The sequence below is a fragment of the Motacilla alba genome, chromosome 2 (genome assembly GCF_015832195.1).
Source record: "Motacilla alba alba isolate MOTALB_02 chromosome 2, Motacilla_alba_V1.0_pri, whole genome shotgun sequence".
Classification (NCBI taxonomy): domain Eukaryota; kingdom Metazoa; phylum Chordata; class Aves; order Passeriformes; family Motacillidae; genus Motacilla; species Motacilla alba.
In genome coordinates, this window is record NC_052017.1 from 19838005 (window position 1) to 19861483 (window position 23479).

Sequence of the window (23479 nt, forward strand, 5' to 3'; positions counted from 1 at the left end):
ATGTTACCAGAGGTGACCTGTGTTTCAAGATAGCCCTTGTTAAAATATGTGAAATAAGTATTCCTAGAGGGAGGGGGTACTTCCGTTATAAGTAACTATCAATAACATTTTTAATTAGAAGCCTTTATTGCTTGATGGATATTATCTAGGATAAATGTAAATAATAGAGGTAATTCAAGTGTTTTCTCAAGCTGCTCAGGCATAGACACAGAAGTCCTGGTGCAGAAATCTATTCTACTTATTCCAGGTATTTTATTCCCTTGCAGAGACTTTTAATGTGGCCACATCTTTTTGTCAGTCAACGACCGTAAGCATGTGGAGTGAGTGAGAAGTTCTGACAGAAGGGCCAAAGAAGGAACCTGTTGCCCAATACATACATTTGGTAGAAGCTCCTCTGCTCTAGTCCTGCTCCTCCATATGGCCTTCAGTGTTAATGCCACATGCCCTCTTGTGACTTGGGGAAAGGTGTTTCCATTTCTCAGGAGGGGTGATGCATGTCTTAAAATACGCATTATGATAAACTGCCCCCTGAGGCAAACCCTGCTAGTGTGTACAATGGGAGAAAAGCTGAGAAGGGGCTAGGCAGCACCTTGTCAAATGAAATCACAACCAAAAAGAAGGAATGTGTTTTCAAAAAGTACGTCAGTGATTTTATATCTCCACACCGAAGAATTACAGAAAGCACTATAAGACAGTCATTTATTATACATGCTTGGATTTAAAAAGGGGCAGCTCTGCATACTAAAAGAATCATTACTGAAGTAAAACCCAATGGAAAGATCATTTCTTGTTCTATCTTTAATATTAATTTGAACTGCCAAAAAATAGAGGTATTTGCAGAATACTAGAATAGTGCAAGGCCGTAGGAAATGGCATAATTCAAAAATTTAAACCGGAGCTAAAACTGAATGATCCTCTTCAATATTTTCACAATTTTCTGTCTTTTTTTTTAATACACAAATAGTACTTAATGCACAGATGCAGGTATCATGCATGTATGAAGAGATAGTATCATAAACTATGAAGCTGTAAACCTGAAATGAGCAGTGTTTCATAGGTTGGACTTGATGATATCAAAGGTCTTTTCCAGCCTAGTTAATTATGTGATTCTGTGATTCCCATCGTAGTCTAGATACCACTGAAGTAACACACAGGGAAAAATAATTTAAACTAATGAGTAATGATTTCCCCTGTGTGTAAAAATAGATAATTTCTACACTAAGCTAAATAAAATAATTTTCACATCATAAATATCTGTCAGACTTTCCCCATAACACCTCTGGAGCCATCTTTTCAGTCATGCCCATTTATATGAAAAACACATATACACTCCCCAGACTAAACAACTCTGTAACACTTTGGAAGGAATTTTTAAAGATGTATGTGTATTTGAGAAGAAAGGACACTATTGTCTGGATAGAAAAACACAAAGCTGGGGTAAGATTTCACTGATTTGTAACCTGGTTTTTGGTAGTTGGATCATATGGGCATTTGATGAGACTACATGTCTGAATGTGTGTCTTTTACTTGAATATCCACAGTTGCTTCTGATCCACTCATTCTGGTTGAAATATGTGGCAGATTTTGTCTTTTCCTCCTCAAGCAGAAATAAATTATACTTCCAGCTCCAACTATAGAAAGGGCTAGAAGAACAAACAGCCAAATGATGCCAGCAGAAAGTACTTTCTCCATTTTCTCTTCTGTAAAGATATACAATGGAACAAAGGTTAAAAGATTTCAGAATTTAGCAATAAACGAGACTTCTATAACAAGAAAGCAAAAAACTTCAATGTGCACATAGATTTTCAGTTCAACATGTGCTTTTTTTTTATGAATACCAAACGAAATACAATTAAATCTGATCAAAGCCCAATATTAAAAATATAAACATAAAACTAAATCAATATTTACTTCAGGATAACCTCTATATCCTATATTGAGATACAGAGTAAAACTTCATGGACTTTTTATTTTTAAACACTCTCAAAACATACTGTGAAACTATGTAATTCTATTCCTGTTTTATTTTAGCATGCTCTTATTATTCTACTTAAAAGGAAGTATGCTTACCTGTATTTTCTGTTGACATTTCTTTGTTTTCAGGAGCTTTTGAAAGGAAAAAATATGTTTATTCTGAATGCTTAAAAAAAACGGCATTTCAAAGTTCCTAAGTACCAGTGTTTCTGACAATTCCCCCTGAATTCATGTGTTGGTGACAGTCACTCTTCCAGAGGGATGGAGCTAAGCATGTGTAAAACTCTAGTAGGGTGATTTGGTCTTTCATCCTAATAGCATCAGATTTCCTCAGTCATGATACCCAAAACAACATGTCGAGACAGATTTCTGTTACTTCAAAAAATGTTTTCAAATATGTTTATTTCTGAGAATCTCCCCACAGTATCCTTAGTCATTTTAAGGGGTTTCCTGAAAGGAAGTCTTGAGTGCTAGCAGTGCATCATGAGCATTTTACCTCAGGTGAAAAGAATTCTCTATAGTTGTAGCCCCTTCTCTGAGAGACAGCCATTCCATGTGGATGTGGTTCCTGTGGTAATTGCTCTTCCTGAATTTAGCACTCATCAGAACAAGATTTTGTTTGAGAGTAAATTCAGCTGAAATTAGAAAAAGTGCTGCTTTTGAGCTTAGCTTTCACCTAAACTCAGGGGCCTGAAGTATTTATGATGGCTGCACAGTGCAGATCGTAGTTCTAGAGGACGTAGGGAAGATGCAGCCTTCTGAGAAGGCAGTTGGAAGCCATGTGGGGCTTCTCAGTATTTAGGCAGCCATTAGAGTCAATTGGTTTTGCACACAGACTTAGAGTATTTTATATTTCTGTGTTGTACAATGAAAATACATTATTAGACATTATTAACCTTAACATATTAGAAATACTACTTACTTTTGATTTTTTTACAGATATATCCTTTTTTGAAAGAACAGAGGTTGGCGTTCCAGGAGCCAGACAATGCACATAGTTCTCCACAGTCTTTAAGCCTTTGGTTTGATGGTTCTCCCAATTGCCAGTTGACAAAATCCATTGCAGATTTATCTGTCCATATCCACTGTCCTAATATTAAAAATTAACATTTATGTATAAAATACATGTATCTAGAAAAATAGAATGAGTTGTAATAGAGAAAACAAAAATTCATAACATGAATAGCTAGTTAAATGTTTCAAATATAATTTTAAGCACATTTAGGCATAATTTGAAATAAACTTTGTGTAATTTATATATATAGATGTACTTGCAAGTGTACAAAGTTGATTTCTTTTTAACATAATATGAAATTTCATTTGATAGGGTAATGTGATGAAAGATATTACCTCTGTCACTTTTCTTTAGTCCTACCCAAAAGTTCAATGATTTTCCATGGAGTATCTTAATGGTTTCTGCCAGAAAGTTTGTTTCACTATAGTCTCCTACCGATACCAAATCAGCACCTGAAAAAATATTAAGGAACATATCACAGTGGGTCAATTTCTCAGAGTTAATTATTCACTAGTCTTTTTGTGGGTATTATATTACTTGTATGCTATTTTTTTTGAGCATGACTGTGTGTTGTATGGATGCAAATCTGCACAAATATGTGGATTTTCTGAAATTTTCTGTATTTTTTTAGTCTTTGCTATTTTAGAGAAGAACAATTACTCTCCTGTAATACTTTTTGGACAGGTCTGACCACATCCCAGATTGTGGTGCTAGTAAGGTGAAACAGGTACATGTGATGTAGTCACCACCATGCTTCTTGCTACTACAGCTCTGTCCCTCATCGATGGCTGGGCAGCAGTTTTGGTCGTGCCTGATGATAACAGGTTAGGTAGGATGTGTCAGCAGATGGAGGTTGCCGTCCAGAAGTTGTCCAGAAGTTGATTTATAATTGTCATATGCCCTGGCATTGGAAATACACAAAGCTATGTGGGGAGTACAAGGAAATGGTCACCTTCCTGGCCTGGCCAGTGGGTAACAGGCAAGCAAAAGTGTAGGAATTTAACACACAGAGCAGTGTCCAATTGTAACCTTTCATCCTGGTTACTAGTGTAATGTTTACTTTTTGTAGTAATTTTGTGTTTGACCTTTCTACAAAACCACTCCAGGAATTCTGTTGTTGTCCAGCTGTAGAGCAAAATGACTTTACAAAGCTATTTTTTCTGTTTAGTCAGTTATAAGTCAGTGTTTTCAGATATATGAGGAAGTGCCTTTGGAAATGTATAGGATGTTTCTTATTCTTACTCACACTGAAATATGTGTTCCATTGCACCAGTTCTCAGAAATGTGGAGCAAAGTGTCTTTTCCCTTCCCTGATGAAGGTACAGCTCTTCTTTCCATGGGGGCAGCATGGGGCTGTTCCAGAGCAGGAACTTCATGGCTGGGTGTGTTTTTCTGTTTCATGACATATAAGCTTATCCTTCATCTCATTTACTGTCCAGCTACTGAGATCCACTTAATGAACTGTGCCCTGTAACTAACAAACACAACTATCCTATGACTTTATGTCTCCCAGATTGCACTGCATGTGGAGTCTCTTTTGCTTGGGAAAGAGAAAGCCAGTCCTGCAGTCTATGCCTTAGTGGGTCTGTAAAACTGTTTATTTCCCTATCTAATTATTTTTTCCCATAAAACTAATAGGACTTTAATATTTTTGAGGTACTCGTATTTCACCTGATATTTGAGATATGAGATGCCGCTGTCTCTGACAAAAGTTACATTTATTGTGCAAAAGCATGCTCAGAAAAGCAACCAAAAAAGCAATAAATGTGAAGTTTTAAAGTAATTTGAGGTTTGCTTAGCAATGTTATCCATTATTTCATGTGTTTAATTACATCATCAATCTTTCTAAGACTAAACACTCACCTAGTTGGGCACATTCCTTGTGAGCTTGAGACCAACTTCTTTTCTTGGAGGCCTCAAAGTAGTAGCAGTGACCAGAGAAAGGTATCCAAGATTTGTGACCTCTTGATTCAGGGCATTTTCCAGGAAGTTGTGGGGATTCAGTAGGGGCCATTACTGAAAAGAGATCAGGTAGTTGGAGTCCAGCTATTTTATATAACGTTTTTTTCCCATTATACTAGTATGACAAAACTAAATGACTATGTTAGGTTTGTAATCTTAGAAGAAATGAAGCCTGTTCTAAGAAGAGATTGAATATGGTTGTGACTTTCTGTTTGAGACAATATTTTCTCATATTTATTTATCAATGTGATTTGACCATATCAAAACCTTATAAAACCTCACAGTAGAAACTGTGATTGTGAATGAAAGTGTGGGTATAGCTAAGCATAGCTTGCAGGACTTATTATTAAACTGCATCCTGAATACATTCCATGGTGACTGATATAATAAGAAGATTTTGTATGGGTAGATAAATACAGAGGGAATGTAAATTATATATTATGCCAAATTACCTTTTCTTCCTGTAAGTCTTCTACAGTCTGTTGCTTTCCCCTAAGGAATACTTAGCTCTCAAATGAGATTTCCAGAATCATAAAGTGAAAAGAGACATTATATATGAATTTTGAGGGTTTTTTTTTTCTTATTAAAACATCTTAGAACATAATTTGCTATGTGACTTAAATTTGCTAGTGATTCAAGATCCTCCATAAAGTTGAAAAATCCAAGAATATAGCTAAATTTTGAAATAATATTTATACTTATTTCCATATAAATTATGCAAGATTGTGCTTTCCAAGGGGTTGTTTACCTCATCTTTCTGCTCACAGGTGACATGAAGCTGATGTATTGTTTTTGACCAGTATTAGTCCTGTCTGTTCTTAGCAAGCTGTAGTGATGGTGATTTGCTGATCTGTCCAGAGTATTTATTAAAGACTTTTGTACTGATAAAATTAGAAGGTTCTCCTTGCTGTATTTAAGTCTGTTATCCCTTTCCAACTCATATCAGACACATAGAAAAATTAAATTCCATCCCGTAAGGCTCATTTTTTAATATTTAGTATTGATAATATGGTTTCTCTTAGTCTTTGGTTTCTTAGTCTTTTGTCCAACTCCAATCTTTTCTTTAAATTATTGTTACCCAGTGATCTGAAAACCCAAGCTGACTGAAAAGCTTTTCAAACTTTGATACCCCAAACTGTGTACAGAATATCCTATAATGCCTAATAAAACCAGATTGTATAGCAAGTGAATTACTTTTCCTAATAGGATTAATAGTTTAAAAAAGTGAATATTCAATCCTTTGGTAGTTAGGCTTTTGGTAATTACTATGAATCAATTAACTTTTGGAAAGAATTCATGTCAATATTTAGAACTAGTTAGGTAATCCTGTCTTCCTATATAGTGGCATATTAATAAAGTATTTTTCCAGTGTCTTATTGCACTATACAGCCTCTAGTCAAGATGCATGTATGGAGTTACTCACCATCTGATTTTTTACAGACAGAAAAGAATTTTTCCTCGCAAGAAGCTGTCTTCCAGGTGCCATCAGTGTCTAGGTAGACACATGCTAATGTCTGCTTTGGTTCTCCACTGGCCCACTTGCTGTAAACTAAACTCCACCTGTCAATCCATTGATACTTGCCATTGGTCTGGAAGGAAAATCTATATGGTAATTTTGAGTTTGCTTACAGTGACACAGCTACTATACAGGATCCTCAAGAGGACTCTCACATAACCTGTGTAGAATCATCTGCTTACTAGTGCCTCTTCTTAGCTTGTAAATGCTAACTAGATAAAATGTACAGTGTCTGTCATCCACAAATGTGAATGCCTCTACCAAATATCTAACATAAATTCAGAGCATTTTTTTCAAGCATTGAGAAATGGAAGGGAAAAAAAGGGGGGGCATGATAGAAGGCATAAAACTAGGAGTCAGATAAGATATCCTGTTGGTATGACCACCCAAACATCTGTATGGAGAGTGTGTGGGAGTGCTCTTGAGCAGCTCTGATCACCATTGCTTTTGTTGTATTTGTCGTGACTGTGATTCATGATGAAGAGTGTAGCCTGTCAAAACACACCTACCATCCAAATGTTCACCCTCTCCTGTCATACAATTGATGGAGACATCTCACAAACAGAAAGGATCATTTTTCCATAATATTCTAACTTCTAATGAGAGCAGTTACACCAGTTGTATTTTCAAATTTAAAAAAATACAGCCATGGTCAATATGTACCATATGATATAGCCTCAATATTCCTTTTACTAATATTTACCCCAGTTTCTGTTCACAGCTGTAGTTTGCTATTGCTACCATAAATAAGACCACTCTAGTAAAATGTGTGAGCATAAACACACACATAAAAATTGTTCCTTGTCAGGTGACACGTGTGTGACCTCTGATACCTTGTCACTGACCACTGAGGTACATAAACACATGGCAGGAGGGCAGGATGTACATTGTGCCTGGAATCACTTTTAGATTAAAATCAACTCAAAATGTAGGAAATTTTACAATTTATATCTGAGATACTTTAAGCTACTCCGAACAATGCACTACGCTGTTGTATACTGGTTTTACAGGAACATTTCCTTGTGCTAAAGGAAATCTCTACTGTATGAGTCTTATTTGAAGATTTCCAGAGCAAATGGCTGTTACATTGATGTAACATGCTGTTTTCAGCACTACACTGGCAGAAATCCCAATGGGCAATGAGAGCATGAAGTAAAATCAGGTTCTGTGTCAGCCTGACTGCGTGTATGCAATGCCTTTGTTCTTACCCTGTTGCTGTTAAGACCAATCCACAGAGGCTCTCCATATTCCTTTGCAAGCAGGAACAACAGTGCCTGGCTATATGGGTCTAAAATGCTGGCAAGTTCTGAGGCATTGTTATTGCAGTTTTGGTGTGCTTCCTCCCAATTCGTTTTGGAATGGGTGACAGAATAGCTGATCCCACTAGAAGGGTCAAAAGCAAAGTCCAGCACTGTTGCTGATGATTTAAAAAGTTCAGGATCTGTAGGGAAAAGGGGGGGGAAAAAAAAGCCCCATGAGCAGTTAAATCTGGAGTCACATATTTGACTTGAGAAATTGAGTAACGTCTTTGTTATTTACAAACCTAATATAAAATTACTAATGGAATGGAACATCTTCTTAGCTGTTTATAATTGAATATAACATCAAACCAACAGTTCTGATAAAAGAAATGTATTTTCAATCTCTGACAATTTTGAAACAGTAAATGCACAGTATTTTACATTGCAGAGGTAAATTTACCCCATCATACAAAAATAACACACCTCTCCTGCCTGCTTTTAAAATACTCTTTGCACCTTGATGACTATCAGGTATTTATGGATAATGTTAAACTTATTAGTTTTGATGCCCTATAGATCATCTTGAACATATGTAATTAAAATTTTTTGGCTTCATCTATTAAATTACACTTTTAAAAATAAAATCTTTTTTTCTGCCATATTCTACTATGTTTTCTCAAAAACATTGCTAAGTAACACTGGGAGGCAAGATGGGCCTTAGGTTTTACTCATCCTTTACCTAAAAGCCAAAACAAAAATAAAACAAACTAAAACTAAACTGAAATAAAGTATGTGAAACCAGAAAATTTGTTTTAATCCTTATGTTATCATTTTCAAGAGTAACAGTACAGAACTCACCACTATCCTTCTGGCATATATACCCTCTGTACTTAAAACACTCCTCATTATTCCATTTTCCTGTGTCATCAGGAGGACCTCTCTTCAGAGAAACACAGTCAAACTGTTGGAAGTAAGGAAATGAATATACATGCCTATTAGAGTACTATAACTGAGTAGTTTCAGGTTTGGGTTGGGTTTTTGGTTTTGTTTTTTTTTTTTAGTTCTGGTGTTGTAGGGTGTGTTACTCTAGAAATACCTCTCATTCATCCTTCTCTGTCTTTTCTGACCTCCCTTGTAATGGCCAGTTCCCCTGTTGTACGCTGTTCAGCTCAGCCCTCTTGTTCATTTAGTTATTTTCCAGGAGAAATACTTGAAAGACATTATTATTTTCAAGAACTTTCTTCCACATTATCTATCCCAACTAATGGGTGACTATCAGTAAGGTTTTGAATAAGAATGAAATAGAGGTTGTACTTTGTATTTCACTTGCAAAGACAGCTATAAATAGTGCTGATTCTTGACAAAATCACCTAGATTACAGTCCTTGGCAGAGCTCTCATCAGCTCTAGTTCTTAGAATTTCTCTTTCAGCTACTCAAGATCAGCTTAAGAAGCTAAAATTTATTACAAGTTTATAACAATCTCCTCTGCTAAGCTGCCATGGGGTAGTTGTTGCGCCTTTGGAAAGGATCCTCTGAAGGTGAGAGCTGTTGGTGTCTTGAAGGCGAAGGAGAAAAGTGGGATGTACCTTTGTACATTTTTTTTTTCCTGCTTGGTATTTCCTAGTGTTATTAGAGCTGCAGTGGAGCTATGGTTTGTGCAGTGTAATTTGTGTCTTCCTGCATGCCTCGACCAATGGATGCATGGGGAAGAGCAACAGGAATTGGCTTAGGTTGCCCACATCCCTGACTTCTCTAAAGGTATGGATACAAAAATGGTGAGAGAATTGACAGTGAGTGGAATGATATATTGTGAAGGGCAAGTCTTGGGAAAGCAAGAAATAGAAATAAATAGAAGATGGGCAATGCGGCTGTGCAAATCAGTCTGTATTGATATGGTTATGTAGAATGCTACTTTATTTACAGCACTATGAGGTTTCATTTAAGCGCTAGCAGTGGAGATGGTTTGATGAGCTTAGAAAGTAGTTAACATCTACTGGCCCTTAGTAATTCAATTACAATTTTAAAAAGGGAAAAAGTTAAAATGCTGAACTCTTTCCTCTTGCATCCACTTCTTCCTTCATAGAAATGAAAGTAATTGTGTGTTGACTTCTAAAATTCTAATGTTGCTTTTATATTCTCTGAAAAATTCACAATTTACTATGAAAAAGAAAGTAACCTTGCTAACTTTATTCAATATATCCAGTCTTTTATTCAATCTGTCCACTGCTGTGATAATGCCAATTACTTTGACAAAATTACAGCAATACCATTTTGTGCTTGGAAATAGCTAGAATACTCAAACATTGAAGGGTTTTGTGTCTAGTCCCAGTGTAAAGATAGATGACCAACCAATGCAGAAGGCTGGGGCAAGGTCTGCAGTGAAGTGAGCTGCTTACTGGGAGTGGTATTGCTCCTCAGATTTAGACTTGATGGTAAACACTAAGCAATATTTACCTGTTGCCGATTTAGGCCATCTTCTGGATGCAGACTGTCATACAAAATAGGTTCTACAAGTTTTGGGGAACCTTTAACCCAGTTTGTATATGAGACAGCACTTCCATCAGACCAAACAAAGTTGAGTTCACTGAGCAAATCATTCAAGCCTATCCAAAGATCATTTGAAGCATCCTTCAAATGGTACGTGAGAAAAGCTAGAATAAAAAGCCAATAGAGGAGAAAATTAATGTGTTACATGATCAGTCAAAACATCAACTCATAAACAGATACTTAACTGTTTTTTTTAAATTGAAGTCTTATAAAAACATTTTAATTATATTTGATCAGAAATTTAACTGATTTCATTACTTCAAGATTATGCCAAGCCCTTGCCCATGAAAAATTTCAAAGATTCAAAGTATTTGGGAACAATGATTTGGGAAGCAAGATTGGAAAGAGGAAAGAAGAGAAAAAGCCTGTCTGACCACCATGATATCTAAAGAGTTCACCTATTTCAGCAGTCAGGATGAGCCACTTGACTGATGGAAATATGTACAGCTGGAACACATGGAACACATGCACACGTGGAAGCCAGGGAACACAGGCAAGGTGAAAATATGCCTTTCTCTGACATTATACTAAATTAAGTTGCAGAATTTAGGCAGAGGTATAGAAGCATTTCCCATTCTATTTCTGGCAAAAACAGACCATGTATTCTTTTCTTTTTCTCTGTGCCTAAAGCCATAAATGCCAAATCCAGATTTTTAATTCTATCTTAATTCATGCCTATAAATAATGTAAGACGCTTTGCATGTAACATGAAGAAGCAATCCTCAGCATCACTAGCATGCCCCAAACAGATTGTTCAGTACTAAAAACATTTCATGCTGTGGCCATATAACCATAACTTGAATACACAAATTATAAAAAGCATATATTTACATACTGACACTTGCCTTCTTTGCAGGAAATGTCCACTGCATATAGAGTAAAGGCTCTCTATTACCTAAGGGGCTGTTGTACTATACCTTGAACTTGTTCATTAGGTATACTTGCTAAGTTTCCTCCAAGGCTCATGCAAACTCTTCTTGCAGTACTCCAGAAGTCATAGCCAGAGCCAAAAAATTTGTAACACTAGGGAAAGATAAGTATAGACTGTTAGAGTGATAGGACAAAGAATTTAGGTATGAATTACACTAGTTTAAGTAAAATGAGCCTAATTCAGACCCCCAAAATGTTTTTTCAGTTAACTTGGATCCGGATCCAAAACCATTTACAAGTTTTAAATTTGCTCTCTGTCTTTCTGCAAGGGTTTCAGAAAGTCACAACAAAAGTTGTGAAATGAAACCATGAAACCAAGTCATTCATGAAACCATGAATGAAGTCTGAAGTTATAACTAACCCAGAGATTTCTAGAAGCCATACACCACCACAAGTAAAAGACAAAGTGCTAACTGTAGGAAAAGCCCAGACCAGGTGTGGAATTGCTGGAACTTTCTGAAAACCCTTTTTGACCTAGTGTCTGTGGTCAGAGTACTCTTGTGTCTATTCAGCCTTCTTCACTATACAGCTCTCTTATTAATGGCAGTATGTGACTCATTTCTTAAAAACTGTGCAGCCATCACATTATCAATACATATTCACCCTCAACAGTTCTGATAATTACCAGTGTGCCTCATGTGCCCTCCATGTTTGCAGCTCACCCTCTGCTCTGTGTCGTGCCAGTAGCACTGTCAGAGAATTGTCTTGCAAGGTTTGTGGAAAATAATAGCTTTGATGACTGTAACCTGGCAGAAACTCACTTGGTGTGATATCTGTGTGCGCCTTCATAACAATGCTGCATGTATTAGGAAAGAGAACCCTCACTTATTAAGCACATCAAGTTTGTCCCTTTTGGGAAGAGACAAGCATTACATTAAATCCTTTTTTAGGAAAAAAATGGCCTTATTTCTGATTTGTTCTATCTCAAATGACTGATTTTGTGCTATGCCCAGGGCTTTCAGATGAATTTAGTTCCTCTGTTTTTTGAAACATATATACAATGTAACAGTTTTCCCAATGTGCTTCAGGTGACCACTTCTCAAGAAAGCAATTAAACATCTGTAAAACCACCATTTTGCAGTAATTAGCCAATGGGTTCATTTTTTAATGCAACTGACAAAACATGTCTGAGAGACAAAAGGCCTCTAGTATTTCTTTCAGTATCTTCCCAAGCAGTAATATCATTGTGCTTAGATGAAAGTATCATACCTTATTTTTAAATAAAATCCAATCTGCAGGACATCCTCCAGGAGCTGAAGGTACTGCTGAAGGAAGGGTTGCATTTATAAAATTTCTGTGCCTCTCACAGATATAGCCATTGGAAAAACCACAGTTGACGTCATTCCACAAGCCTGAAATCAATTAAAGTTTAGGTACTAAGACACTAAATAAGATTGAAATTTGTGGGAAAGTGAACTGGTTTCTGAAGTTCAGAAGTAATCTGCCTGGGAATGTGGGATCACCTGCATTAGCTCAGCTCTACCTCCCATTGTCCCTGTATACAGGGGCACTTAGGTCCTGCTGTGACTGGGGGAGAAGAGTCCAGATGAGATGGCCTATCAGTGAAACCCTCCCTAACAGCTTTATTGCACTGAAAGATGCAAGTGTCAAGTAATGCTGAATCAGTGAAAGCACTATAGAATGTGAAAATCTATATATGTTATATTCCTTTGCTAACAATTCTCTTATTACTAAAAATATTATCTAATTATTAAAAAATAAAACTATTATTATATTATTATATAAGTTCAAATACTTTCTATTGTTAGGAAATATTTTCAATTCACTATTATCTAATTATAATGATTTTTAAAATAATTGCTGTTGATTTGAATTGGACATTTTCTTTGTGCAGTTGAAACACCAGTGATGAAATTGCCACTGCATTCCCTATTAAAATCAATTTCTTAGACTCCACTTTTACGGATAATATTGCCCCTAAGGAAACCTCAGATATAACAACTATTCTTTATAATGCATATTTCTCAAAATTTCTGGTAAAGAATGGCTGAAAATTGACAAGAGATTTTAAACAAAAATTGGAAGAGCAGCAGCCATAAAATTACTTTACAAATCATAGTTGTGTAACTCACCATCTTTTTTATTTAAAACCACACAATTTTCTTGAGCTTGTGCAAAGTTGGGCTCACCCTGTGCCCAAGCTGCATAGTGCACTGGGCTTCCACTCATCCAGCTGAAAAACAGTAGTGGTTGCTGAGACAATGTCCATGAAACAGTTGAGAAAAATCTTCCTTAACATACTAAAAATATTTTTTTAAAATTTCAGCTGAGGCTCTCTGTAAATTGAGTTTCCATTAGGATTAAAAGACCTTATATAATGAAATCCCTGCATATCAAGTCAAATACAAAAGTACCTTTATTTTTAACAGATATTATTGACATATTCATAGCATACAAAAGTTCCATTTAGAACTGTCATTGTACAGTGTAGTTTAACCAAGGGAGAGCACACATTCCAACGAGCTTTATCACTCTCTGAATCTGCATTAAACTCCTTTGCAGTGGTTCCTCCAGAAGGAACTTTGGCAGTACAATACTCCTACAACTGCTCTTTATGGGTCTTGTTGTAGCTTATTTACCTACCTGAACTGTTGATCAGCATTCTGGATTAATCCTATGAGATATGAGTTCAGTTTGCCATTTTTTAAAATCTAAACAAAAAAAAATATTTTTCATTAGTGTTTTGTAATATTTATTAGTCATCTTATACAAAAAAGTGCAAATATTGTGCTATGGAAGCAAAGAAATGAATACATATTCTTTAAATGATTGCGCACAGTCACCTGAGATACCATACAATGTATGGTTTTGCTTTATTATTATTTTTGTTGATACATTCCTATTTTTGGCTGAATTACCGGTATGATCAAAGCTTTCAAAGTTCTGTTCTCAATTTAAGAAGAAAAAGTCATAGAAGACATGAGAAAAACATTAAGTATAAAATTTTTGATCCTTTCCTGGTTGTAAGCAGCTATGTAATTCTTGTGTCTCAAGCTGTCTGAGCTCTCCTCCTGTTGTATCCTTTCCCACACAATAAAAGCAAACATCTAATAGTGTGGCTCAGAGAGGTGATTGTGTGGCTAGGTTGGTATTAGCAAACCAAGCAGGATTATGGCAGAGGTTTGAGGTACCATCCATGCTATTAAGTTGTCAGCATTCCCCTGCTGTGCTTCGGTCATGGTACAGGAAAACTGATCCATGAAAGGTTGTTGGAATGATCAGTCTAACCTGGACCAGCCTTTCTTTGAAAAGCTGTTTTGGAGAGCAGCATGACCATCAGGTAGGACCATCACAGCTACACTGGCAGTTGCCTGCCTGATCTGTGTGCAACACTGTCTTCTAGTATATGATATTCAGAGAGTAGAGGCAACCACCCTGTCAGAAGGAGAGTTTTCTGAGAATACACCTACTCTGCCTCTTTATTGCTCCTTATGTACTTGCTCAGAACTCCATTCAGACTAAAATAGACAAGAATATACCCATCCTAGTAAACAGTAAATTCTTTTACATGTTTTTTTTCTCTAAAGTGAGGATTCACTTAGTAGAATAAATATTTTTTCATAGACTGTTTAAACCTAATCCTAATAAAATTTTAGTTGTAGTAATATTTGGTAAAAGTGGTAATATTCTGCAACAAGCACATTCTTCTGTACTTCACAAGCAGAGGGTGTGTACAAAGAGTATATAAGCCATGTAGTGTATAACATAACAAAATCTCCCCTTACATATTTCCACAAAAATTTTCTTTCACTATTATTTCCAATAGTAGCAAGATTTCCGTGATTGTTTCTGCAGAATGTTCCAGCTTTCTCCATAGGGGTCTTTTCTGAGCTGAAAAAGTATTGTTTGTCTCCTTTTACAATCCAGCCATCTTCTGTGACTTCATATGCTGCAACACAGACGAGACATCTCTGCATTCTTCTCAGTTCTTACACAAAGCTGGTGGTGTTACATTGCACCACCCTTTAGGTGAGTGAAAATAAACAGAAGCTTACTGGTAGAAGGGCCCAGAGGTTCTGGTTTCAACGGTGTCCCTATAATGAAATGGGATAAAAAAAAGATTATGTAAAATATTTCCCAAACATCAAGCCAATATAAGTGTTCAATTAATGGAAATTATTTTAATGTCTATTAACTTTTCACATTTTACATATTCAATGCAGAATATAATTATATGTTATCTTTGGTGCAAAGTTAAAAATAGATACTTGGTGAATAAAAGATGCATTACAGGCCTACATCTCTGCCTTGGGAGATTTTTAATAGGTGCATCTTGAATATCTCGAATATTGCCTAAATTGGATGGCTGAAGTTAGTCTGAATGAATATTTGTTTCTGAAAAAACACAAAATAGAAAAAATACTCCAAGGTTGGTAGATTTTGCACAATTCTTTATGGACGTTGTGTTGTATTTGAACAAGAAATTAAAATACTAAACAAATTTTTGCTTTTTTACATATATTTATAATTTGTATTTATTATTTACATTTACATTTTATTAGTATTTATTTGTTAGTTAAACTTTTTTTCTGTGTAGTTGCTTCAACAAGAATTACATTACCACTTTTTGAAAAATAATTTAAACAAAAAATTTCAACATCACATGGAGTGTGATATCACAGAAATGTTTCTCTAAACATGCAAGGCCAAGAACTATAAAAATGTAAAACAAATGTCACCTTTATAATCTCCAGGCCATCTGAATGGCGCTCTGGGCAACCTGGTCAAAGGTTGGGGGTTGGAACTAGATGGTCTTTAAGATCCATTCACCCCATTCTGTGGTTCTGTGTTTTTCCCCACAGGAATTTATTGCAATGTTTGTGTTGCTGTATGCGTAATTACATTTTATTAAGTATGTGAACATATGTTTGGGTTAAAAAAAAATATGTCAGCTTTTAAAAATAATCTATTGTATGATTGGTTGCAACCTTAAAAAGAAAATGTTACAAGATTTAAAAGAAAAAAACCCTGATATATCTGTTCTGGAAGTATGAAGCAATCTGTCTATTTCAGCATGGCATTCTGCACTGCTGACTAATGATGGCAATTTCTTCAGGCTGTAATTTCTGCCATTCATATGCTGCTACAAATTAACAGTAAACAGCTAATGTTGACACTTTGCTAATGATTCTTAGCCTTGGTGATTATGCAGGTGAGAACTCACAAAGGAACTTAACAGGAAAAATATCTTCACAACATCTCTCTGAGATAGAGGTCTATGATTATTGCTTTATAAGTATGAGAAGCTGAGACGATGTGCCTTGGTTAGAAAATTGTTTTGAATAATTCAGCAGCACAGAAATTATGTTTTTTAGAAAAGTAGCAATTGAAACTGGTGTGAAGGAGCCCAGGGAGCCACCAGAGGAACATTGCTGTTATGGTGGGGAGTAAAATATGTAGCCCAACACATAGCTACTCCTCTCTAATTTCACTGAATATTTTTCCCAACAATAGCTGAGAAAAAAAAACCAAAACAACAGAGAAGTAGAGATTTTTCTACTAGTATGTGATGAAGATGTGAAACTGTCTTAAATTTTGAAGCTTTCATTACCAATCTTGTTACAGCAGGCCTGTTGTTACAGGCTTGTCTTTACATGTCATCTTACAAAAAGAGTGATTCTATAATGCTGGTAGTGTTGTTTAATTTAGAGTAAGTGGCTACTGTGCTCTTGTGTACTAACATTTGAGCAGAGGAGTGAAGTTTCACTTCACAAAGGATATGGAAATTCAAAACAATATTTTTCTTCTTCTTTTTATCTTTTTATTTCTTTGCAGTCCTCTTTTCCTCCCTCAGTCAGAATTTCTGTTTTGACAAAAATCTGCTTTTGTGCAGAGCAGTGAATACTGCAAGGTAAGCTCTTAAGATTACTTTCGTCGTATTTCCTATTATTACACAATTGCATAAAGAAGTGTAACTTTAGTAAAGCTTATAATGGAATATACTTTTTATAATGAAACAAAAAAGTTTATTGTTAACAGCTGAAATCTTGTATTCCAAAGGTCTTGACCTACTTTTCTCTGTGTAAAATTCCTGTGAAATAAACAAAACTTTCTACCAGTATGTAACTTGTAGAGTTTCCTGTTATGATAGAATAGATTCAACTTGAATTTCTTCCAAAGGTGAGTTTAGAGTAAAAAGGAACCTACCTTTCTTTATTTCACAAATCCAGTTATGACTGTATTCACAGTGCTCCTTAATCCATGACAAGGAAGGGTTTTCACTGATTGCTCCACAATCTTGAAATGCAGTATCATAAAAATAGTCTCTTGCTTTGTAATTCACCTACAGAGAAAACACATCTGTTTTATTTTATTTTAATCTACAGGAGAAAAAACTGTACTCTGCAAGGAATGAGAAGTAGAGCAAAAGTTTCCAACTACTCCTTTTCCTCCTCCTCTGGCTGTGAAGCCAACATGAGCTACTAAAGCAATTACAAACACTCTGCAAGAGGAAAGAAAGTTTATGCAGACTGTATCTAACAGACTGCAGCAGTCCCACAAAAACTGGACTCAAATGACATTATAAATAAAAAAACAGGAAAAAGTCTCTGGCAATTTATCACCAGAGACTAACAAAAATCAGGAGAGACCTTTCTCCTGTATTTGTGACTTGGATAATAATTTCTGTAGCTGAAAGTAGTCTTTTGTCTTTTATCTCTTTTGTGATGGTATAACCTCAGGGCTTATTGGCCTCTTTTGTTTTTTTTCCAATCCACTATGAAGAATAATGATTCAGAGTTACCCAGTTGCAAAATAAGCACTTTTGGAAATTCTTATACACCTTTTATACACACCAGTCATGGAGACTTTTGCAACAGAAAAAATGTCAGAACAGAAGGAAACTGGCGTGGTGAAACACTCACCGGAGAACCATCACTCCAGGAAAGTCCACCATCAGGATCCAAACACTGCAAACCTATCCAGAAAGGCTGAAATGATGGGGATTTCTTTCTAGAGTATGAAAAAATGTACAGTGGAAGAGGATATATGTTGTTAGCTCTGCTCAATTTTAAAAGTGTGGGACAATAACTCTGACATTTATTGAACACTTCAATGCAGAAATTTTAAAAGTAAAATGTACTGTTGGTCAGCAAACTCCCATTGGAATGGGAGTTCACATCTTAAAATTTCCTGCTTTGCAAATGGTTGTATTGAGAACCCCACATGGTATTTTTCTGCATTGATGTTGTGATTATAGTGTTTTTTTCTCAGAAATAAAATGTTCAGGCTACTAGAAGACAAAATTTGGTTTCAAAATTATTCACTAAGCAAACTTAGAATAGGGTCGGTGTAGAAGCATTCAATAAATTCTGTTGTTGGGTTGGTTTTTATCTGAATTTAAAATGTTTGCACATTATGACACATTTTAGGAGCTCCAAAAGTTCTTTGAAAACATTACTCATATGTGACATTTTCTCAGTTACTTTTCTTATTGTCACGGTGAAAACCTGATAGATTTTAAAATAATTATCTCAGGAGCAAAACACCAGTACCATTATTTATTACTGTATCATGTGTTTTTACACCAAAATATCAATTATTAGACTGTTTGCTTGCTTACTTTATTAAGTTTTCTATCACTGTTTGCTCTTCTTCATTCCTAATGGCAGCCAGGTCGCCTCCTATTTCTCTGCAGAAATCTCGGGCTTCAAACCATGTTTTCTTTTGGTCTTCTTCTCTCACAAAACCCTGTAGATGCAGGTAGAACACTGTGTTTTCAGTGTGCTAAACATAAATCTGCTGGCCGCCTTGCATAAGAAAAATAAGTAAGCCTTCCATTACAATATGGATTCAAAAGTAACTGGATGACCTTACTTATCACTGATAGAGTGAAGGCAGCAGTGATATTTGAACAGTTGTGTAAAAGCTTGCTACATTGTGCCATTCTGTGAAGTTTAGATTGCCTATCTATTTGGTGCTCTCCTATTTCCCAGGTAGGATTATGGCAAAAGACAATACTTACTCTGAAGCAGGAATTAGTGCTATTGCTTGTATCCCAACCCAAGGGACATTTGGAATCAGAAACTGTTTCAGAAGCAGCAGGAACAGTGACTTTTTCAGCTAATTTTTTGCAGAGAAATTTTGCCTTTACTTCACAGCTCTGAATGTCCCATAGTCCAGCTGCATTTCCAGTCCTAAGGGCAACACAACCAGCTTCCTTCCCTTTACGAGATAAAAAGAAAGTTGAAATGTTTTTTAAAGTGGCTCTTTTGACATTTTTATGGCTCACGTAATTAATTTACAAAAGACTATTTGAAATATTAAGTGTAGTGTCCACTCAGAGGAGGAGCTTCGTGAAAAGAGGAAACCAGCAAGTCCTTCATCATCGTCCCTTCCCTTTGAGTGCATGAACAACTCCTTGCCTGCCTCTTTCCTCTCCCACTTGTGGCAAGGCTTTGGCAGCCCATTGCTAAGGCTGGAAGGGATTTCATCCTTGCTGCTCAATTTGATTTTGCTGTCGGAAACAATGAGGAATCAGAAAATAAATATTTTCATGGCATCATAGAAAATCATAGCATAATTTAGGTTGGAAAATATCTGTAAGGTTGAAGAGTCCAGCCAATTAACACAGGTCCACCAATAAACCATCAGTGCCACATCTACACATCTTCACATCTTGTAAATATATCCAGGGATGGTAACTCAACCACTTCCCTGGGCAGCCCATTCCAAGGCCTGAGCATCCCTTCTGTGAAGAAACATTTCCTGGTATCCAGTCTAAAGCTCTCCTGATGCAGCTTGAGGCCATTTCCTCTTCCCTTATTACTTGTTACTTGGGAGAAGAGCCTGATCTCCATCTCATTACCACATCCTTTCAGGCAGTTGTAGAAAGTTTCCTCTGAGCCTCTTTTCCTTCATGCTAAACAAGCCCAGCTCCCTCAGCCACTCCTTGTTGGACTCATGTTCCAGACCCTTCACCAGATTTGTTGACCTTCTCTGGACATGCTGCAGCATCTCCATATTTTTCTCATAGTGAGGGACCCAAAACTGAACCCAGGATTTGATTTGCAGCCTCACTGGTGGCAAATGTGTGTATCAAAGACACTTCTGTGTCAAAGGCAGAATGTTCGTATGTGTCATCATGGATTTAACAAAATTGGAAGACAGTTTAGAATTAGGGAACACAGAGAGTTCTGTGGTAGCTTAGATTCAATCCAGTGGTAGTGATGCCTTAAAGAACCTAGAAATGAAACACACTTTTGAGATAATATTATATAGGAAGTAATATAAAGGGTGGTCTTTATTGGAGGCATCCAGGGGCAGATATGGAAAATGCCCACAAAATTCCCACCCCACCACAGGGTGACTACAGTTTCATAAATTTAGCAAATTAGCATAATTGACAAAAATCACCAATAAGACACATAAGAGCTGAGGTAATTTCCCTCAGTTCAACCCTCTCTAAAACACAGAATCACAGAATCAATAGGTTGGAACAGACCTTCAAGATTATTGAGTCCAACCTGTTCACTGACACCTCAACTAAACCATGGCACTGAGTGCCAGTCATCTGGAACCTTGCCAGTGAGACAAGACTGTTGGTACATGATGGAGAGTGGCTTCACAAGCTCATCTGCCAGCTCCCTGACCACCCTGGGATGGGTCCCATCTGGGCCCATAGATTTATCAACATCCTCCCCCCTCAGATGGAAATTAAACTTTGTTTATGAAAATATATCTTGAAGTGCTATTTTTTGGCCTTAGTTCCCAGAAAAAAAAAAGCAAGATAGGATATGGGCCTTGTGTCCCCTGGGGCTTGAAGCTCTGGAATATGTTTTGTCCTTCTGGCTAGGGAAAAGATAGGGAAAAGCATTGGGACTAGCTGCTAATACCATAATAAGCTACAAATATATGTGTAAAGAATACAGAGAATATATTAAAAAAAAAAAAGGCAAAAACATTTGGCATCAGTAGAGTACCAGGCATTGCTGCATTCCAGTTTGTGTACAGAACACCTTCACCAGTCACCCACTTGAAAATCCCTTGCTCTTCCATGTCTGAGAGACCAATCCAAAAATACTTCTCAGAGCTCAGACCAATGAGGCTGGTCAGGTAGGCTTGCTCATATCTGAAATGACAGAAGTGATGGGATAAAGCTTAGCTTTCCTTCCATCTCCCACTCCTCAGCATCCAAACTTCACACAGCTAGAATGAATAGATTCTCCATTAAATTTCCCCTTATGGGGAATATATTGTTTAACTGGGTCCCAGCTGCAATAGGGAGTGGAGCTGTGCTATGCTGAAAAACTATTCCTTACAGAGCCAAAGTTGCTGTTGTTTGTTCTTTCGAAGTTAAGTACTAAAAAACATTGATGTGTAAATTGTTTTTAGTAAGAAAAGCCATATTGTGTTTATTCATTTTTTTTTCTTCAGAAAAAGGATATTCTGGGTTTTTGGTTTGGTTTTGTTTTTGGTTGTTTTTTGTTTTTTTTTTCAAAAAGTTCTCAACTCTTTTAAAATTCCAGTCTTATTTCATCAGATATACAATTTTTAAACTCTTTTCATACCTGTCTGCTATACTTGTTAAATAACCACTGCTCCTTTCACAGGTTTTCTTGGCTTCTGAAAATGTTACAGAGGTATGTCCAACCAGATAGCAGTAAAAACCATATCTTTGCCAACCCTGTCAAGAACACATGAAATAAACTTGCAATTAAAAACAACACATGTTTTAGCACTTTTTCAATTTCAATGAATACACATAAGCCAACATATTTTTAATATAACTTAACATGATTATGTATAAATCTTAATTCCAGTGTACCAATGGAAATTTAGCTTAGCAAACAGTGCAGAAAGAAAATATTTAATGCCTATGAGTCTCACTTTTTTTAAATTAATGGATAAATTTTTACTGGTAAAAAGTTCAGAGGGACACAGAGATGAATAAAGTTATTCTTTGCTCAAAACAAAAAAAGAGTAGTCTGTATCATAGTTGAGATGCTGACTCAAGTTTCCTATGTTTTCGAGGCTAAAGGAACAGTAAATTGACTAATTAATTGATTTAATACATCAGATCACCTAAAAAGTCTGACTGAAGAGGTAACATAGAAACCACTGAAGAGCAAAATCCTCAAAATTACAGATGAATTCCAAGTCACTTTCCGTTTTATACCATCTCAATATTTGATTGCTGCACCCAAGAAAGGTGAATAAACTCTGTGTTCAGTGTTTGGCTGCTGCTTAACTCCATTGAGCACAATGAGGCTTAGCTCTGTTCCCCATATGGGCTTGTGGGAAAGGTTACTAAATATAGAATAGGAGTAAAGAGGAAAGTATAAAGAGGGAAAAAATGGGAAAAAAGACAGGATACAATTACTTGCTGGAAACAAATTCACTTGTAAAAAGGATTTTATTGTTTTGATTTGGCTTCAGTAGTGAGATTTATCATCATCTTACATCATGCTGCATAGTCCAGTATTGTTACCAGTCCCTACTACATGTTCAATAACCACAGATGGCTGCAGAACAATATAACAAATAGCAGACAACCACAGAATTGGCTTTAACACCTTTCACAGACAGTTCTGAGAGGTAGTAGGTTTGACTTATATTCCTTATATGGGAATGTAGTGAAAATTATTACCCAGCATTTGTTCTGGAATAACACTTGTTGGAAAGGAAAAGAAAAAAGAAAAGAAAAGAAAAGAAAAGAAAAGAAAAGAAAAGAAAAGAAAAGAAAAGAAAAGAAAAGAAAAGAAAAGAAAAGAAAAGAAAAGAAAAGAAAAGAAAAGAAAAGAAAAGAGAATCATTTCAATGTCAAGAGGAGCTTGTGAAATTTTGCTAACCAAATTCTTGGTTACACTTTCTTCTTACCTTCAGACAGGCAGGATCAGTCTTTGCTGTTTGAGAAACTCCCTGTAGTGGCTCTCTTCTGCAGATGTAGCCTAGCTTCCTGTCACAGGCACTGTCTGCCCAGTACCCATCCTAGTTGCAGTTTGGGAAGAGGTGAAAAGCAGTGAGGCAGAACTTTTTTACTTTAGAAACATTATCATTCTTTTCAAAATACTGTTTCAATGTGAATAGCTGTACTTTTTAGTGGATTCCAGGTATTTGAGCTTGGAGGTGAGGTTACCTTAAGCTAAGTGGCACGGCCATGCTGTTAAGGTTTACTTGGCATGCAATGTAGCCTCACAATCAGATATGAACATTTTCTATTTTTATGAGATTTCATTTTAAATTTAATTTAGAACAACCATATGTCTGAGTGAATAAAGGTAACATTCTTTGATTCTATGCAACTTAGCAACTGTGCTAAGTTGCATAAAAAA

The 23479-nt window shown here is 36.1% G+C and overlaps 1 protein-coding gene across 2 annotated transcripts in view; it reads right to left on the bottom strand.

The window, feature by feature from the left end:
* Positions 1 to 672: 672 nt before the first annotated feature.
* LOC119695314 (macrophage mannose receptor 1-like) overlaps positions 673 to 23479 on the bottom strand; it is a 33014-nt gene continuing 10207 nt past the window's right edge. For both annotated transcript variants that reach the window (XM_038123561.1, XM_038123551.1), the window contains exons 9-30: positions 23025 to 23135; positions 21716 to 21831; positions 21128 to 21276; positions 19171 to 19370; positions 18769 to 18896; positions 18071 to 18158; positions 17355 to 17490; positions 15203 to 15241; positions 14933 to 15096; positions 13791 to 13858; positions 13280 to 13380; positions 12396 to 12538; positions 11174 to 11279; positions 10164 to 10360; positions 8567 to 8669; positions 7676 to 7908; positions 6375 to 6540; positions 4853 to 5005; positions 3325 to 3441; positions 2897 to 3064; positions 2071 to 2106; positions 673 to 1700 (exon numbers count right to left, since the gene is read on the bottom strand). In XM_038123561.1, the coding sequence (XP_037979489.1) occupies positions 1501 to 1700; positions 2071 to 2106; positions 2897 to 3064; positions 3325 to 3441; positions 4853 to 5005; positions 6375 to 6540; positions 7676 to 7908; positions 8567 to 8669; positions 10164 to 10360; positions 11174 to 11279; positions 12396 to 12538; positions 13280 to 13380; positions 13791 to 13858; positions 14933 to 15096; positions 15203 to 15241; positions 17355 to 17490; positions 18071 to 18158; positions 18769 to 18896; positions 19171 to 19370; positions 21128 to 21276; positions 21716 to 21831; positions 23025 to 23135 (2922 nt within the window). In that variant the 3' untranslated portion in view covers positions 673 to 1500. The remainder of the gene's footprint in view (positions 1701 to 2070; positions 2107 to 2896; positions 3065 to 3324; positions 3442 to 4852; positions 5006 to 6374; positions 6541 to 7675; positions 7909 to 8566; positions 8670 to 10163; positions 10361 to 11173; positions 11280 to 12395; positions 12539 to 13279; positions 13381 to 13790; positions 13859 to 14932; positions 15097 to 15202; positions 15242 to 17354; positions 17491 to 18070; positions 18159 to 18768; positions 18897 to 19170; positions 19371 to 21127; positions 21277 to 21715; positions 21832 to 23024; positions 23136 to 23479) is intronic.